This window comes from Falco peregrinus, chromosome 6, assembly GCF_023634155.1.
Source record: "Falco peregrinus isolate bFalPer1 chromosome 6, bFalPer1.pri, whole genome shotgun sequence".
NCBI classification, from domain to species: Eukaryota; Metazoa; Chordata; class Aves; order Falconiformes; family Falconidae; genus Falco; species Falco peregrinus.
In genome coordinates, this window is record NC_073726.1 from 3,519,688 (window position 1) to 3,539,143 (window position 19,456).

At 36.4% G+C, this 19,456-nt stretch overlaps 1 protein-coding gene across 3 annotated transcripts in view; it reads left to right on the top strand.

The window, feature by feature from the left end:
- Positions 1-19,456, top strand: part of TBC1D22A (TBC1 domain family member 22A) — a 180,065-nt gene that overhangs the window by 23,421 nt on the left and 137,188 nt on the right. For all 3 annotated transcript variants that reach the window (XM_055808796.1, XM_055808798.1, XM_055808797.1), the window contains exons 5-7: positions 8,384-8,454; positions 15,041-15,169; positions 16,121-16,183. In XM_055808796.1, coding sequence (XP_055664771.1) covers positions 8,384-8,454; positions 15,041-15,169; positions 16,121-16,183 — 263 coding nt within the window. The remainder of the gene's footprint in view (positions 1-8,383; positions 8,455-15,040; positions 15,170-16,120; positions 16,184-19,456) is intronic.

The window sequence follows — 19,456 nt, forward strand, 5'->3', positions numbered from 1 at the left end:
TACCAGTTATAAAAGCAAAAGAGAAATAAAAGCCTTGAGAAAGTTCAGGAGGATCCTATATGACATGACAGTAGAGTAGAGTAGGTTATTAAACACAGTCCAAAAGGTAAAGTGGAGCAGAATACAAGTCCTGTTTGAGGAACAACTTGCAAAAGGTGTAAAGACTACTGTTGAATGCTGCTTCTCAAATATATTGAGAGAAGGAACATTGGCAAAGATTCTGTAGGCCCAGCAGACAATCCAGGTATGAAAAAAACACCCAGAGAGGATAAGGGTTTTGTAGAGGAACATAAATAATTGTGTTCAGCATGGAAGAATGTAGGGATGTATTTACTCCCAAATCCTACATTGTGAGAATTAGAGGATCTGTTTCAAATGTGTTAGTTTTTATACACCAAGGGCAAAACATCTTTGTTTATTTTTATTTCCATGTCCTGTGCTGTGATTTTCTTCCAGGAAGAGCAGTCCTTTGCACTCAGTCCCATAGGATTTTTGTTTGTATTTTTGTACATTGTTTGGAATTGTGACAGCCCACATTATCCCTAATCAAAGGAAATGCATGTTCATTGCAGAATAGTGTCAGGGATGAAAACTGATTTATCTTGAAATTCGCAGAAAGAAATCATTCTTCCTCCTTTTTTTTTAAATTTTCAAAGAATAACTTCTTAGTTCAGTGAGTCCTACAAGTAGTTGTTTATATTTAGCCTAGACACAGAGGTTTCATTTGAAATAGTGCCATAATTTAAATTCCCTGTCAAAACTGTCTTTGCTTGGTCTTGAACATAGAAGGAAACCTCAGCTGCATGACAGGATAGAAAGTTTTTTTAGAATAAGCAATATTCTAATTGGTTTGCATAATTCCTATCTTAGGCCTTACATGAGTTCCTTAAGAGTCAGTGGAATTTTTGTCCTGGACGATTTGTCACTGACTTAGTCATATGCTCCACATTTCTGATTCTGACAGTATATTTGCATCTTTTCTTAGTTGGTTTTTTTCCCCTTCCCCCCCTTCCCCCCCTTGGGTCTTTTTTTGTCCTTTTTTTCTTTTCTTCTCTTTACATGTCTTGTTTTTAGGGGTTGGTACCCATGTTTGTGCATAGATTCCTACTTGGGTTGAGTTGAGGGAGGAGGAAAAATATCAGTAAGGTGATTAGGGAGAGTTCAATGCGGTATAGAGTTTAAAATGAGCAGTTGGTGTTACCCGGAAGTAATGAATGTAGTTTCTGAAGTGCAACTTATTTTCTATTTTCTGCATATACTATGCTTATTGCTTTTGAAATGCTGTGCTTGTGTGTAACAGTAGCCAAAACTTGCAGCTTTAGCAAAATGATTGTGTAAGGTAGTAATAAACTTATGTGTAAGATCAGTTTCCTTTCAGCCAGCCTACCAGTGACAGAAATCGGTCAGAGCTGGTAAAGCATACTTGTTCCTAACTACTGCACAACGACTAGTGCAGCTGTATGATGCACAGCTGGAGATCACTTGCATTTGAAGACTTGGGGCCTTTGTTGTTGTTAAACCAACACCAGAGCTTGTAATCCTGTTCTGGTATAGAGGAGAAATACATATATAATTTGTAGAAGTGTTTGGTTAAGGCAGATTTTTCTCTTTTATTATATATTCGTTTTACTTATGAACTATACCTCTTCAGTACTCTTGTTCGTATTATATGTTTACTTTGCCTTTACTACTTCTGACAGCTTCCCGCTGTTTTGGCTTTTAGAAGGATATAGCCAGTGATACTGTTACTTTATGATGTAGTGTTTGGTAGCTTGGGGATTTGCTTGACTTCGAATCATGGGTGGAATTGAAACTTGTAGATAGATGTGTTAGGGCTGCAGGCACATATTTAAGTTGCTGCCTGCTCTGCTTGGATGCTGAGCTAACTCCCTAGGGTGTGGACAACTACTGGAGGCAACATGAGAAATTGCTGAACATAACAGTGTGAGAAGCTGACAGAAGTTATAGATAGCACCCCACCTTATGGGGTGCCTGGATTTCACAAGTAGCCAAGGGGGAATTGGGTGAGAAATGTCCAAACAGTGTCATTACCTGGAGAGGAGCACTGGGGCCACTTTGGAAGGTGCAGCATTACAAGACCAACAGTGCCTAGGTAATCATTTCTGAAATACCAGATTCGGTTATAGCTGTAGCAAAACTGGGACCACTAAAGGAAGAAGTAATTGGAGTGGTTTATTAATTTGGGACAGAGAAAAGGAGGTAGAAGTGTGGTGGAAAAAGAAGATCAAGTAATGGGAGAAAGGGTAAAGTGTGCAACCAGGTGCTGTCCGGGGATACCTGTTGGGCAGCTTGTGTGTGATCATTGCAGTTGGAGACTGACAATAAACTAAACCTGTGAAGATCATACAGTACAAGTCAAACCTGCTTCAGCTGCCAGGAGGGCTTCCTTACCTTGGCTGGTAAGAGGACACCTGTGTGGGTGGATCAAGAATCCTGTTATCACTGGCTTAGTGCTTTTTCCAAGTCTGTTTGTGGAGCTGCTACTCCATAACATAAATCAAGTATTTTGATATCTATTTTGGTTCTTTTAGTCATTTGCTGCCAATACTATTAGATTGAGTGGTAGTTCTTGCTTTTGACAGTGGTTGAGAACTTACAGTATTAGAATTGTATCTTGTCTGCTTCTGTAGACTAGAAAATTGGAATTGCATGTGAATCAGATTAATGTATCCATCTTCTGCCTGCTTTGGGAAAATTGCTGAAGTTGCTATGACCTAAAACTGTACCATATGAATTTACAATTTTGCCTTTTAACTGTTCTTGACCTTAGGCATCTATTGTGAAGTTGGCTGTTTTTGTTCTTTGGCATACAGATATTTTGTTTTAACTTGAACTTCTTAGATAAACATCTATTTAAGGCCAAATATCAAGATCTTCTGAAGATGATCACTTAATACCACGATAACATAGAAGTTCCTGAACAGAGAAATTGTGTCCTTCATTCTACTGCTCACCATCTCCTGTCTCTCCATCCTGGAAAACTAGACCCTCAAAGCTGTAACCGTAAAGAACTAATCCCTGTGAGCCAAAAAGCCCATTCCAAATAGTAATGTCCTTGGATTTCTGCTCTGTTTCGAAGTAGCAGGCTGGTTTTCATCTTCTTCCTGATGTTAAAAAAAAAAAAATATCCTATTGGTTTTTACTTCACTAGTGTCCATCTGCTCTTCTTTGATGCTCTCCTTAATGAAGCCTGTTCCTGTCCAGCTGTGTTCTGTACTCCAGCCTTGCTGTGTGTTGTGGCACAGCTGTTTGCATGCTTTTTTTGGTCATGCCTATTGTGTTTTCTTCAGGATCCATTAGTGCCCCTTCTCCATTGTTCATGACATCGCATAGCTCTGACATTAGAACTGCTTTTTGTTTTCTGTCCTCAGTGTATCAGCAGCCAGTCTCTCTGCCATTGTACTTAAAGCATCTCAGTGCCCAAACCTCAGTTTTTATCGTGAATGGGTAATCCTTGGTGTTATTTCCTATTTAGTGTCAGTGAAATTCAGGAGTCACTGATTTAATATCGGAGAATTTCATTTGCTTATTACATTTCTCTTCTGTTGAATCCCTTATGTTTGCAGTGACAGCATACTCATGATGAAATAATTAGTTGTGCCAGCCTGTGATATGTAGTTCAATTTAAACTTTGCCCTCTCCCTTAGTGTTCATAGTCTGCACAAGTTCTGCTTTCATTGTTTCTTTGAGACTTCAGTTCACGCTAAATTCTAGTAGTATCATATCTTTCTAATGTTACCGATCTTTTGGTCATACTGTATTCTTCCAGTGCCTATCAGATCCTTCAGAGGAAGAATAAGGGAGGAAGTGGGATACTACCATGTTCCTTGGAGTTCTGTGTATAAGCATGCTTTTGTGCTACCTCCATCCATGGATATTTAGTCTTCAGAAGTACTGTGAGCTTCTTAGTGGTTTTTGAAAGCATGTGCTAGTCCTGACTTTATTTTGCTTAGACTCTAACATATTACAACTGCTTTCCTGATTTTGATATACTGTATATCATAAACATCTCACAAAGCCATGGAAGAATAATATATTTCTAGAGTAAGTTGCCAAGTGAGATGATAAAAATATTCTTGCTTTATTTTCACAATACAGAGAGAAGTAATAGAAATAATAGTTGTATTCAGTACCTTTCAAGCTAAAAACACGTGGATTTTATATTGTAGAATGACAAAACTATTATAACATATGATGTTGTCTTGCTTCATAAGATAAAATACTTTTCCAGAGTGAGAAAAATTTTATAAATACAATATAATAAAAGAATCATCATGTTTACAAATGCAAATAAATTTGAAGTTTTAAAGTCATTGGGTAAAGAGAGTGACTATAGTTCACGACAGCAAAATTGCCTGTTACAAAATTAATTTAGAATTAACTTGGGGTTACAATTAACTTTATAGTTAAGAGATAAAGTGTTCTTCCAACAAAAGCTTCAAGATAAAATTTGCGTGTGCGAAGTTGTTATAGCATGACAGCTGTTCAAAGTTAACTAAGAATAACGAAGACTATATGAAAAAAAACCCTGCAAAACTTGTTGTCTAGACTTCGTTTTTAGAATCACTAGCAGCAGTCTGGTGTTTGTAACTTAGCAATAAAAAATAGCCCAAGCTCTAGAGAGGTAACATGACATCAAGAATAATTGCATTAAAGCATATATTTTTGTCTTTAATGATTCTGGTACATTTAAATGTAGTTTGGCAATACACTGATCCTCTACTGTAGCTTGTCTGAAACTGAATAGAATTTCATTTTTCTAATGGCAGTTCTTGTTACAGGCTTTAAGAATATAGAAGGGTAGTGGACACTTGGACTTTATGTCATTTTTTTTCCTTTCTAATGCACATTCTTACATGTTAATTTTAAAACATCTGTGAGGCAAAAAGTTGTAGTTAAATTTATTCTTATAGTTTGGTATAAGTAAGAAGGCAAGAGAACATTGATATCTGGGATTATTCTGAGATAAAGAACAAAAACCAGGTTCCTGTGAAAATATCTTTATTATTCAGATTGTATTTTTTTTAAGCTACAGTTCTGTTTTAAAGATGGTACCACTTTCTAGTTCATAATTCAAGGTTTTCTTAACTATACAGTGAACTCTGTTGGCCAACAATGAAGACAGGTGTGGAATTTCAGTTGATGATTTGAGGAAAGATACAGCTGAAATATATAGGGATGAGAGCCACAAAGAAGGAAAATAAGGAAAAAGGAAGTCTGGAGAAGAGGGTGAAGTGGATAAATGGGACTCAAGTGATCTGTAAGTAGGAACTAAAGATTAGGAAATTAGTGTTAAAGGGATGAAGATTTTCTTCTGGTTTTGCGGTCATGCTACTCTCAAGGAACCTTGGTATAACAGCGAATTTTGTCATTGTTACTACTGTTTTTTATGTACCTCAGTAGGTTCTCCTTCTGATGTACTCTGTGCTTAAAGAAGGGGAATTAAAAATATTTCAGTGCTTTGCCATGTCTAGATCTTCTCTGAACCCAAAATGGCTCTCGGTCTGCCAGTTTGGATTTCTCTGAACAAGGCTACATTGCGTTTTCTGTTTTGGAGTTCGGACTGGTAAAACAATCTTAAATTTGTTTCTGCCTAATAGCGTATGCTTTTATTTTCAGATTAAAGAGTAGGCGATAATCTGATTATGCCAATTAATAAAGAGGGAGGAGTAATAAAGAACTGACATTGCAGTTTTTGAGCAAAGAATACTTGCTGTAGATGATCAGCATGTTGATAGGGATGAAATGTAAATAAGAAAGAATATAAAATGTAATCAGTTACAGTGAGTGTAGTTACGTTATTAACTAATTTAATCTGCTGTTATCATAGACATGGATAGGCTACAAGTACAAGGAAATACAAAGTTCAGGAATCCTTTGTTTGCTGGAAATCAAGTAATAGAATATCTCAAGGTGAAAGATTCATATTTGGTGTGTTCTTACACTTTTTCCTTTAGATTTGGTATTCTAGGTTTTGGATTGCCCAGAGAATATGATTGAATATATCTTTGGTTATGCTCAATATGATGTTCCTAAATGCTTAGGTATTCTGCTGCTTTTGTTCACTTACACAATAATACTTATCTAAATATAATTTGTACTGACAGAAAATAACCTTGACTGACTTACGTACTCTTGCTTTAACAAGGTGTCACCTTGGCAACCTTGTATTTCTTCTGTAGAAAAGATATAAAGTAGCTCATTTAAAAACAAACAACAGAATGAACCATGTCAAAAACATGTTAGGAGATACTTTTTTTCCCCATTTTTTCCTGTGTCAGTGTGTTTTTAACTTTTTCAAGGGTTTGAAATGTAGAAAAGTTTCTATTAATGAAACTTATTTTTGTCAAATACTATTGTATTTCAAAGCTTATAGTTGAAAGAGTTTCATTGATGTTATAAGAAAGTCATCCTTTTTCTTTAGACTGGATTTGAGACTTGTGGTAGACACATTCACTTTGATATGATGGCCTTTTAACATCTTGTTTCTTAATATCTGTTCTTTTTCTCTGCCTTTCTGAGTTTCTGTTTTGTTTTGATCCTAAATGCAGCATCTGGTCACTGTTTTGCTTGGATTTGGTGATGTAGCCTCACTGTTCCAAGTGAGATCTCTGTGCAGCTGCTGTTGTCTTAACTGAGCCTGCTTCTCAGAGGGAGAGGGAAAACATATAACTTACTGAAGGTGTATGTCCAGTACTGTGAAGTTTCTCTTACTTCAACAATTGTTGATAAGCCCATGTCTGTTTGGAATAGTCATCATTGGTTTGAAGTGACCACCCTGAAACCACTCATCTACCTATGACCATAACAATCTTTCGTTTCTGCCTCCTGCCAATTTTCTGTAAGAAAAAGAGATGGAAGTATGAATTCATCCAGCTGGATTTTTTTTAACAATGATTTATTTAACTTCATATTAATGCTGTCATCTCATTTAAGACAAAATGGATTTTGCAAGTATCATTTTTGCTAGCATGTATCTAATGTAAAAATAGGGCATCCTAATGATCAGGTAACTTAACACTGCAAAATCCAGTATACTAGAGTTTTTTGTTTGCTTCAGTTGCTTCTTTGACAACCTTTAATTACAATTTAGAATTATCTTTTTTTTCTTCAGTAACTATCTAGCATCAATAAACTTTTAAAATCTGACTCCTTTTTCTTGGGATATATTGCATGTATTTTAAATATTGTACTGGTTTCAGTGGACTGTGTTTTCATTCCTGGTTACAAGTAGTTGTGAGTCTAGAAGTAATTTGCTCTAAAATAACATGCCACACCTAACATGATAATTTGCATTTCTTGATATTATAGATGCACCTTTCCTTAAGAGTAGCAGAAGGAATTTGGGGGTGGGAGGGTAAAGACAGATGTTGCCAATAGGAGTCCTTGTCATAACAAAAAACCAAAGAAAATATGAATCTATAAATGGCCAAAATCAGTCAGTTGTGATATCTACTCAGAAAGTAGTTCTTCTAATTACTTTCTCCTGTGCTTCGTTTTCTTGGGGTGGGTAGATAGACAGGTAGGCAGAATGTTTTTAACGGCTTTGTTGAAACATAGAATTTGGAAAATATAGGCATATGATAGAAGCAAAATTCACTGGAATATACATAGTTAATTAAATTATTACATAATTAATTGGACTAAGTCTATGCAAAGTAAAATGTAGAATTTTGTTGTCCTGTATTCTTTAACAGGTTGATAATTTGAACTTTAGCAGTTTTAAACCATATTTTCTACTCATAGTAAGAAGAGGTACAAGCAGATATCTCAAATACTGTTTCTTGGGGACACTGTTAAGCGTCTTTTGTCTTTACATTTTTCGTAATTTTGCTATAACTTTTTTCACATGATAAGCAATTTTCACAAAAAGTATGTGTCAAGTCCCGCAGATTGGTTTAGCTGGGTATGGTATCTGACAAGCAGCTTTCAAGAGAATGGAGTACAACATGAAGAGTGAGAATATGGCATGGGATTCGATTCCAGCATTTGGACATAAAGTCTCATTCTCTTTCTGTAACTGCAAATCTCATTTTTAGTTAGGATCTGTGTAAGCATATTATACGATAATACTGGATATCTCTTGCATGTTAATATAAGGCATGTAAACTAAAAAGTAATGGTGAGAAATATCCCAGAAAGTTACCTTATCACAGTCAGTATGTATTATCATAGGTATCCTTATGGATAGTAATTATCCGGTATTTTATTGATTCATTAGAACTGCCATATAATTCTGATTTCATTGGACTTTACAAGAAGACGTGATCATTTTTGTAAACAACTTTGTGCTAATTTGAATATATCTATGTATATTGTTAGTAGTTTCCTTGGTTCTCATGACACGTTTCTTGTTTAATAGAAGAATTACGGAAGTTGAGTTGGTCTGGCATTCCCAAACGGGTTCGTCCAATTGCATGGAAGCTTCTTTCAGTAAGTTGTATTTTTTTTTTCTTCTTCCTTTGCATTTAGTAGTAATAGGGTTTTTTCAAGCATTGCAAATAATTTTGCTTGACATGTAATCCATCAGTAATACTTGAAATCATTGTGTCTTGTTGCTGAATTGTAATGCAAGTTCTGTTCTTTTGCTCAATTTCAAGATTAATTTGTCAAACTGAAAGGAGGGGAATGAGAAGGAGTAGTAAATCATGTCAGCTGTATATCTTTACTTTTTCAGCCTGGCTTTTGATGAAAGAAAGGCTTATGTGATGATAGTTGCCTCTTTCAACCAGTTTTGATGGAATGGTGGAGAGTTCAAAGACAAGTACATTTTACAGTTTTCTTGAAAATAGGTAGAGGAAATGAAGCCTATTGGTGTCCTGCAAAAAGGCTTCGTACTGACTTTAAGGTTAAAGTAACTACAAGAAAGGATTAGCACTATATTGAGGAGAAGCAGTGATAGTATCTTACAGGTTTTTTGGCCAATTTTTCTGTAGTGGTTTAAGACAAAACAAATCTGAACTACTGTGGTCAGTTACCTTGTGGTGTTGGCTCCTCTGATGTCAGAACTGTGAGTCAGTTCAGGGAGACAAGCTAATTAAGAAGTTAATGACTTTTTTGTAGTGTGAGTTTTTGGCTGGCTGTGTTCTCTGAACTTTGCCCAGCGGTCAGAGGATTTTGCAGTGGTGTTACCTTGGGAACAGGTTGAGCGAATTAACATGGAACAGCACTGGAGATGTTTCAGTTGGACATCAGAGACAAGCTTTCGGGAATTTGGGATTCACTGGGTGTGGTGTTACAGAACTTGATTTTTTTAAACGGTTTGCACTATATTTTAAAAGCTTCTTCTAAAAAAATACAGTGTTTTCCTGATAGGAGTTTTTTAATGTCAATCTTTTCAGCTATAATACTTGTGATGGCAAATGGTTGTGCATTTTAGCTGCTGTTTGTCTGTGGTTGGGAGAAAACTTGTGAGGATGTTTGTATTAAAAAGAATAAAAAAAAAATCTCAAGCTGTCTACTCTCCAGAGGCTCTGAAAGACACTTTATCAGCAAATCTTCGTGCATTTAAGAACTGTTTAAAATTCCGAGTTATACACACAGCAGTTTAACACTCTTGAATTTTTTAGAGAGTAGACTTAAATAGCTTAGCTTTTTGTAGAATGATTCAGTGGGGAATGCGAAGTATTTACTTCAGATTGAGACTGATTTCCAGTGACTGAAAGAGTCTCTTTTGCTGATGACTTCTAAATTTGCATTTGAAGGAACTAGGCTGCTAAATGCAGATGCAGCTTATTAATGGTGGATTTTCAAGTATCCTACTGTAACTGAAATGAAACATGCAGTACACAGTTTATTTTAGTTCTGTTTCCAAAGTTGGTGTCTGAGACTTTGGTAATGAAAAGAGCTTCTTTTTTTTTTTTTTTTTTTTTTTGTCTTAAAGTTTAGGATGCCTGTTTGGAAACACTCAAAGTGAAAAAAATTGTGACTAACTCAATATTGACTTTGAAACATAGTAAGCTAAGGCATAGTGCTCTGCCCTGGTGGGGCCACAGTTGGAGTACTGTGTCTAGCTCTAAGGGTCCCCAGTTCGGGAGAGACAGAGAACTACTGGAGAGGGTCCAGCAGAGGGCTACAAAGATGAGTAAGGGACTGGAGCATCTCCCTTACCAGGAAGGGCAGAGAGACCTGAGCCGGCTTAGCTTGGAGAAGACAGAGAAGGGATCTTATAAATATATATTCTTCAGAGTGGAATATTAAATAAATAGCAATAATAAATAGCAATATTTTAAAAGTTCCTAGCTTTTATTATGTATTTCTTGTCATGATTTCTTATCTACTAAGCGGTTGTCAATACATTTTTGGAAACACACAAAAATGAGTGATTTAGTAATCATTACTCTTCTATACTGTAACACAGCAGCTTGTTTCATCTTTCCAAAGTGGGGAAGAAAAAGTTCTTTGAGCATCTGCGGTCGTAAACTCCGTGATGCTTTTTTCTAAATGGTGACTTAAAAATTAACTACATCAGTTGTTTAAACATGTTGCCTATGCCTAACGTATGTCCCAGGTAAGAGGGTGTAATGTGATCATGTTTTGTGCTATAGGTGCACTGGAAGCTATTGGTGAAATAAGTGTACAGAAGCAAATCTGTTTTGGTTAAAGGTCAGTTTCAAAACTAAAAAAGACCAGAAAACCAAAGAAACCAAAGTGTAACTTAGAACTAAATAAAAGGTGGATATGTTTGTTTTGAATTATTCAGAAGCCTTACTTAAAAAGCCCAAACTATGACTGACTTGGGGAACTGAGTACAGCTGGTAGTATTTGAGGCAGAAGGCGAATTGTGATTGTAATCTTTGTAAAATCAGCATTGAAGTTGGAATTTTAAAAGTAAGATTTAAATAATAATGTTAACATACATTTGATGAATACGTTTTTTCAAAGGGAAAGCATATGGAAATCAATATAATGCTTAGGGGCTGTTGATGTGATGCATCTCTACTGGTAACACTATATAAAAAAAATAGATGATGTATTTTAAAATACAGCAAAAACTTTAGATATACTGTACCTAATCATAAAGCAGAACTATTCAGGCTCACTTCTTTTTTGAATAACAAAACTAAAAATAAGTTTGCAAAAGCCTTTGGAGGAAATTAATGAATAAACAGATTAAACTGTCCACCAATTTATTCCCTGATGATATGTTGCAAGCCTTTCCAACTTTTAAAAATAAAACCTAATTTGTAAAGTGTACAGGAAACAAGATGTGTCCAATTGAAAGATTGCTTGTCTTAAAAACTGAATAATAGCAAAAAGACTTGCTGAGAAAATATTGGTATCCTTCGAACAATCATGTTTGATCTCACAAATGTGCTTTTCTAATGGAACTAAGATGTCCTACAGGAAAAAAACCAACAACCCAAAAAACAACCATTGAAAATAAATGGGAGGCAGAATTCAATATGTAACTTAATAGAAAGCACTGGGACAGGATATTAAATGTCAGACTGAATCTTGAGGCAAAAGTTAAGCTGGTGTGATTTAAAGTATCTGGAACCAGACACGAGTCAGTACATCTTAAAAGATAGTTTTCCCAAAGCGAGTACCTCTTCAGGTGTCTGGAGCATAGTGTGGTTTGTACTTATTCTGTTGCCATCTTAAACAATGAAGAAATTAGAACAATAACATCTTAAATTATTTTAATAAGAAACATAGAATTGTTTAGGACGGAAAAGACCTTTAAGGTCATCAAGTCCAACCATAAACCTACCACTGCAAAGTCCACCACTAAGCCAGTGCCCTAAACGCCACGTCTACATGTCTCTTTAAATACCTCCAGAGACGGTGACTCAACCACGTCCCTGGGCAGCCTGTTCCAATGCCTGACAGCCCTTTCAGGGAAGCAATGTTTCCTAATATCCAACCTTGGATAATATCCATCCCTTGGAGCAACCTGAGGCCATCTCTTCTTGTTCTATCACTTGTTCCTTGGGAGAAGGACTGACCCCACCTGCCTACAGCCCCTGTCAGGGAGTTAGAGATTGAGTGATAAGGTCCCCCCTGAGCCTCCTTCTCTACTGGCTAAACACCCCCAGCTCCCTCAGCTGCTCCTCACAGGGCTTGAGCCCCAGACCCTTCACCAGCTCCGTTGCCCTTCTCTGGACACGCTCCCCCACCTCGATGTCTGTCTTGCACTGAGGGGCCCAAAACTGAACCCCGTGTTCGAGGTGCGGCCTCACCAGTGCCCAGTACCGGGGGACGATCACCGCCCTGGTCCTGCTGGCCGCACTGTCCCTGACACAAGCCAGGATGCCGTTGGCCGCCTTGCCCCCCGGGCACCCTGCTGGCTCATGCCCAGGGCTGTCACCCAGCCCCCCCCAGGCCCTTTCCCCCCAGGCAGTTCCCAGCCCCCTGCCCCAGCCTGTCGCGCTGCGTGGGGCTGGTGTGACCCAGGGGCAGGACCCGGCACTGAGCCCTGTTGAACCTCCTACAAGTGGCCTCGGCCCATCGGCCCGGCCTGCCCAGACCCCTCTGCAGAGCCTCCTGCCCCCCAGCAGATCAGCGCTGCCCCCAGCTCGGTGTCACCTGCAAACTGGCCGAGGGTGCGCTCGGTGCCCTCGCCCAGGTCATTGATAAAGGCATTAAGCAGGGCTGGCCCCAGCACGGAGCCCTGGGGACACCAGCTGTGACCGGCCGCCAGCGGGATGTAACTCCGCTCACCACCACCCGCCGGGCCCGACCATCCAGCTTTTAACCCAGCATAGAGCGTACCCATCCGAGCCATGCGCAGCCAGTTTCTCCAGGAGAATGCTGTGGGAGATGGTGTCAAAGGCTGTACTGAAGTCTGGGTAGCCACACCTGCAGCCTTTCCCTCATCCACTAAGCGGGTCACCTTGTCATGGAAGGAGATCAGGTTAGTCAAGTAGGACCTGTCAGTGTGGCTTTCTGAAAGACTGGGCCTGATCACCTGCTTGTGTTGTACATGCTGTGTGATGGCACTCAGGATGTTCTGCTCCATAACCTTCCCTAGCACCGAGGTCAGGCTGACAGGCCTGTAGTTCCCTGGATCCTCCTCCTGGCTCTTCTCGTAGATGGGTGTCACACTGGCTGACCTCCAGCCTGCCAGGACTGCCCCGGTTCACCAGTGATGCTGATAAATGATGGAAAGTGTCTCAGTGAGCACTTCTGGCAGCTCTCTCGGTACCCTCGGATGTTTAAACACTTGGTGTTTAAGTGGTCTAGCAGGTTGCTGGCCATTTCTCCTTGGATTATGGTTGCTTCATATAGAGATATTTTTTTAAAATCTGTTGATGTTTTAGTATGTTGCGTATTTTGTCCCTAAATGTTGAGTGAAATAGAAGTTGTAGAAATGGGTTATGATGTTGGAATGTTACTGGATAGTAATGGAACCTGTACACTTAGTGTTTATTTTTATTGTATAATTAGCAATTTTAACATGTTAGGTTTAGCCCTTCCGTTTTTCTTTGTAGTATTTAGGAGTGAATATGGAAATTGTTTTTGTAGTTAAATGCGTAGCATTTTATTAGTTAGTTGCAGTAGGTATGTCTCATTCTATAACAGTAAATACATGCTGCTCATCGAGTATAGCATTATTTTGATCTTAGGAGAAGTATTTTTGTTAAAGAAACTTAAGTCTGACAATTTTTTTTCTTTGTTTTAATCTTTACTATTAGTATGGTGATAGCTTTGCTGTGGAAAGTGAGCTTTTGTAATATTGGCAAGAAATATTTTAATTTGACTTGACTAGTGAATAATATGATTATTAGGGTTTTTTTACGTTGCCTTGGATGTCCAGATCTCTTTCATAGTCATTTATCTTTAGAATGTTTCTGATACAAAGTTTTTTTGTTCAGGACTGCCATGTATGTAAAAATGGACTAGCTTTTTTTTTTTTTTTTTCAGTGTTAGGGGGTATGTGTTTATCGTTTGAGATCAAGCTGCTTACAAGAAAGCATTAATTATTTCTGTACATTCAGGAAACTTTTTGGTGGCCAGTTACTTTAATAATGGTGTTTCTAATAAGTATACCTTATACATAGAAGTGAACATTTAGTAGTGTTGATGATACTTCTCATAAAATGCTGAAATAGTAACCTGAGCTTGTTGGTTTTTAAATGTAAGTAGACTTAGATGCCAGAAATAGCGATCAAACACGAAAATCAAGATGGATTTATTTTTTGGGTAAGATAGGAGTTTTTGATATATATAAATGAGTTCAAAGAAGAACTGTTCAGCTACGTTCTGTACTTGATGCAACAATATATAATCCTGTATTTCTGATACATGACTTTATTAGTGTGTCCATACCTTAAGCAAAATAGGATAATACCATAAATTGCTTTTGGGAAATAATGAAGGAAGTGTACAGCTAGCGTTCGTGCATCTTAAGAGCCCGGTCACTGGTGCTGTTGAGTCTTTTTCTGTGATGAAACTTTTAATAACCTGTTGTGATGAAATGAAAGTTGAAATTATTTTTTTCCTCTTCTGAAACAGTGAATAAAGCAGCTAGAATGTTTGTAAAGCTTTTGAATTAACACTCAATTGTATTACAAGTTTAACCATAATTTAAACGTATTTGCTAGAGTATATCATTCCTACTTGAAAATCACTGAGATAATATGCATTTTGTTTAAAAACTTAATAAAACTAATAGCCACATAAAAATACAGAAAATAATGAACTCATATAGAATTACATTTATCTGAACTTATTATTTGAGCTTTTCTCTTTGGAAGGCAAGCATTGTCTTGGAATTCTTGATGAAAAATTGCTTGTTAAAGCTGAAAACCTTAAAATTTTTTTCTTAAAGAAAAAAGCTGATTTTAGTAAGGTGTTTTTATCTGAACTTTTGTATCAGTTGGAATGTTCAGAAAGCTGATTTACTAAAGGATTATTCAGATCCATGTAGGACTGTATGGTACTATACAGTTTATTAGCATTCCTGTGACATGTAATCGAATGCCGGTACAGCTTTTTGTAAAGCAAAGAGTAATACCCTTTTAATTTCACTGGATTTTTGTTTGTGTGGTTTTTTTGGTTTTTTTTTTTCTCTCAGGGCTATCTTCCTGCAAATGTGGACAGAAGAGAAAGCACTTTACAAAGAAAACGCAAAGAGTATTTTGCATTTGTTGAACAATACTATGATTCCAGAAATGATGAAAATCACCAAGATACGTACAGACAGGTAGAACACCTATTAAAGTGACTTACCTACAGGAGATCTGCTAAAGAACTGAAAGAGGTTCTTTTTGAAGTTTGCTACTGTTTTATCTATTTCTTTTATTTTACTTGATAGACAGCTCTCTAATCAATTGTTTCCCTACACTGCGGCAGCAAAATAATGAAATATTTTGGTCTGAAATTTAAAATAGTAGATTTCTTTAACGCTAGCTTTAGTCATGCTATGTGTCACTTCCATGGTTTTCCATTTAAGAATAGTAGGGTTTTCAAATCTTTGACCTCCTGCTCAGACTCTCCTTCAAATGAATGAGGATGGAGAGGGAAAGTATAACAGTGACTGTTTCTTGCTAGCTCCATGCTTCTGCTTAAGACATTGAAACTGTATGATTTGCAGTAAAGAGGGGCATGTCAAACTTGCTTAACCATTCAGATAAGCAAATAACTTAATTTTTTTTTTATTAAAATGAATTTTTTGTATCAGTAAATAAAGACTAAGCAATACTACTTTAGCCTTCCTTAGGACAGAAGATGCTGAGATTGTTCTTTCAGGTTCAAGCCTGATCTTTAGTAGTAAGATGCATATATGGTAGTGTCAATTGAACATGACTTTTCAGAAGTAGTAGTATGTATTTAATCATAGTTACTTTGGGGAAATGAGTATTGCTAATATGACTGTAACTTGCAAACAGTCAAAATGTGATGTAAGGATCCTAAAATGTGAAGACAAAGTATATGTAGTTTTTGATGGGGTTTTTTTGCTTCACTGATAGATTAACAGTGACTTACAGATTTGGCCATATGTTTTGAAATACAGTAAATCCATGTTATTCCAAAAATAGTTATACAGTGGGATTACAACCAATACTGTAAAACCATAGGATTGTTGTTACTATAGCGTTATTTAAAAAGTGTGTTGCTGGTTCCTTTTACGGTGTTCTTCTTTCTCTCTAATTAGATCCATATAGATATCCCACGCATGAGTCCTGAAGTTCTAAGACTTCAGCCCAAAGTAACAGAGGTAAGAATAAGATCCGAAGAATTTTATTTTTTCTAAGAAACCGTGTTATTAATGAATCTGTTATCACAGGATTGTTTAGTAATTAATTTGACAACATTTGCTATTTTGACTTCAGGGCTAACCTTAACAAAAGTCAAAAAAATGAGGATATGTAAGTATAGGCTAAGAATAGCAGTGTAAATACAAGTAGTAAAAGGAGTGGCATCTCATTGATCTCCTGCATTGAATCAGTCAGTTTGGTCTTGTGCCTTTGAGGGTTTTTTCCTTTTTTGCTTTTTTATATATTTAGTTAATGAAATGTTTTTCAAGTACTCCAGAGCATAGTTCCCATAGTTCTATGTAACTGTCAAAATCATTTAAGGTCTGGAAGTTCTTATCGTAGAGTCTTCCACTTGGGAAATATTCTTGTGAATTTATAGCATGACTGGTTTGTGTTCCTTCTTTGATTATGCTTCTTTGTAAGTTTTGTATGTTGAGCACACTATTGAAATTCTTTTACTACTGTATTAAATATACATGAATTAATAATAAATGTTAATCACATTGGTCTATATTGTTGGGTAATTGAATCCCATGGGGATTTTTCTTTGTAAAGAATAAATAGTACAGATGGTGTGAATCATCCACTTTCAATTACTACTTTTAATCCTTCAGTATCTTCTTATTCCTAATGTTTCTAGTTAGACCTTCAAATGTATTTCATGTATGTTCTTAGTATCGTTATAAAGCCACATAGAACATCATCTGATAGTTCATTAGATGATATGAGAAGCTAAATGCAGAATTAGCTTTCACTGGTTTTTCTGTTCTTGTGATTATTTAATGGAAGTGCTCCTCCACATGTTGAAGAAATCAGTTTGGAGAAATAGCATATTGTGGTATTCTGAAAGAAAATTATATAAAAATACTGTGTTCTTTCTGCTTTCTACATGGTGGTGTTTTACCTGGGCTTTTCTAGGGGCGAATCGAAAAGTAAAGTAAGAACAATAAAGGGACAAGAAGTGAAACAATACCAGTAAGAAATAAACTATTAAAGGAATGTGTCAGTTGTGTCAGTGTTGTAGCTAGAAATGAGCCAATAAATGAAACCGGAGGTGAATATTATTTCTTGGAAAAAATAGTTACTGAAAGAAGAATGCTTAAATACTTCTAAGAGGAAAGAAATACTTGTACTGTATCAGGAATAGTCTTTTAAATTGTTCTAAAGATGTATTTGCATTCAACATAGTGGTGGCTTTTTTTGGGTGGTTTCTTTACTTCCTTGCATCGTGTGGTTAAACTGTTCTGAAGTTTTCAGTGAAGATCATCGGTCTCTTGAATATGACTTTGGTTCAGATATACAAGGCTTGTGTTTTTGTACTTCTTGGTTCAAGTGGAAATGCCCCAAAATTATGGTTCGTTCCCACCACGCGCCTCCCCCCCCCCCCCCCCCGGGTGTTTTAAGTGAAGGAGAAATTAGAAGCTGTTTAACTTGTCTGGTGTAAGAATGTGTGTCTATTCTTTTTTTTTAAAGGAAGATTGCAAAGTAAAAAACTTGTCTTCAAAAGTGACTCCTAGGTGGTGTATTTATTTCTAAATTAGCTGAACAATTGTAAAAACAACTTTAAAATAGAAATTCCAGCTAAAAAGCTTATTTAGAATGTTTAATGTCCTTTCTTTTAACCAAATTATTTGGATAAGAAGTAGCTTAATAAAAACTGATGATAATAATAAATGATACTAAGAAAGACGAACTATTCTTATTGGAGAATATTTTTAAATAAAGCATTTAGTAAAATAATAGGATTGTCAGACAAACTTGTGGGATCTTGGACTAGTTTTGTCTTTTGTTTATTAGATTATGCATAATACAATATATTTCTATGACTGCTTTTAAGAGATGGTTAATACATTTTTTTAGATGCAAACTTGATAAGAGTTTATAGAAACACAGCTTTGTATCTACCATAGTTACATGCTTTTTCCATAATACAGTTAGAAATGTTAGAGTAAACTTGTATTGATAGTTAAAGAAGATATGGTCAAGGTTTTCCAACATCTGAAACTTTTTTTTTTGTTAAATATTTGGTGTTTGAGGAAAGCATCTTATTATAAGACATTGCAAAGAATTAAGTTACAGGGTATTTGCAGTCTCTTTTTGGTTAAATGATTAACTTAGAGCTAAAGAGTTTATTTGGAAATTTGGAGAGTATATTAATGTGAAGAAGATACTAGTGCAGTATTTTTTAGAAGCAGTCATAGTTGACAGGAGAATTTTTTTTATAGCTGAATTGTAATTAATCTGAAAATAGGCTGGTTTAATGAAAATGCTGACAGTCAACTTCAGAACTAGTAGACACTCCCAGGATAAAATACCTCTCATTATTGCTTGGGAATAATTAAAATAAAAAGGAAATACTGTGTCTAACTTTTTGCTAAGTAAAATCCAGTAATGTCAATAGAATTTCAATACCAATTATTATTCAGTGAAGTTTGAGCCTGGATTGCAGTTTCAGTTAATTTTGTGGGACCATTAAAGGTGATTTTTTTTTTTTAGATCTTTTTCACTTTTAGTTGTCTTTTTGCAGATGAACAACATTGCTCATGTAGCATATTCATTTAATGGGATTGACTGAGATGTCATTTACGAGTGTGTTTCCCCCCACAAAATTAGCATTGCTTTCACTTCTAGTTATTTGTTAAACTTGTCCAAAAGCATGTTTTCTAATGCTTTCTAATCTTAAATACTGCTTTGAAGTAAACATTTTAAATCCATACTTTTTAGAAACTGATTGCTCTTGCAAGTGGCATTGAATTATTTTCCAATGCTAGTAATTCTATTTCATGTATACAGCCCCTTAAATTAGTATGTTGAATATAGCCTGGTAGATTTCTTTAATTTGAATGTTTAGTAAATTGGGCCACCTAACAAGCATAATTGAGCCAGATAAAATAGATGAACATAATTCTTATTTATGTGATCCAGGCATTGCACAAGTAGAGTGCTGCTGCTTTCATGTTTTAAAAAAACAACAATCCCTCTGTGGCGTGTCCCCCCTCGCCCCCAAAAATAAAAAAAATCCCTGTCCATACCCAATATCATCCATTTGATCCAAGAGAACTGAAGCCAACTTGCGTAATGTCATCTTACAAAGACTAGTGTAAATGATGCTGGTAGAGTCATGACATCCAACTTCTCCCTTGCTGCATCCTCTCCCTTTCTGGGTTTTTGGAGCCCTACCCTAGCACAGCCTCATCCCCTATCCTCATAGGGGATCCCTTCCTATTCCCAAG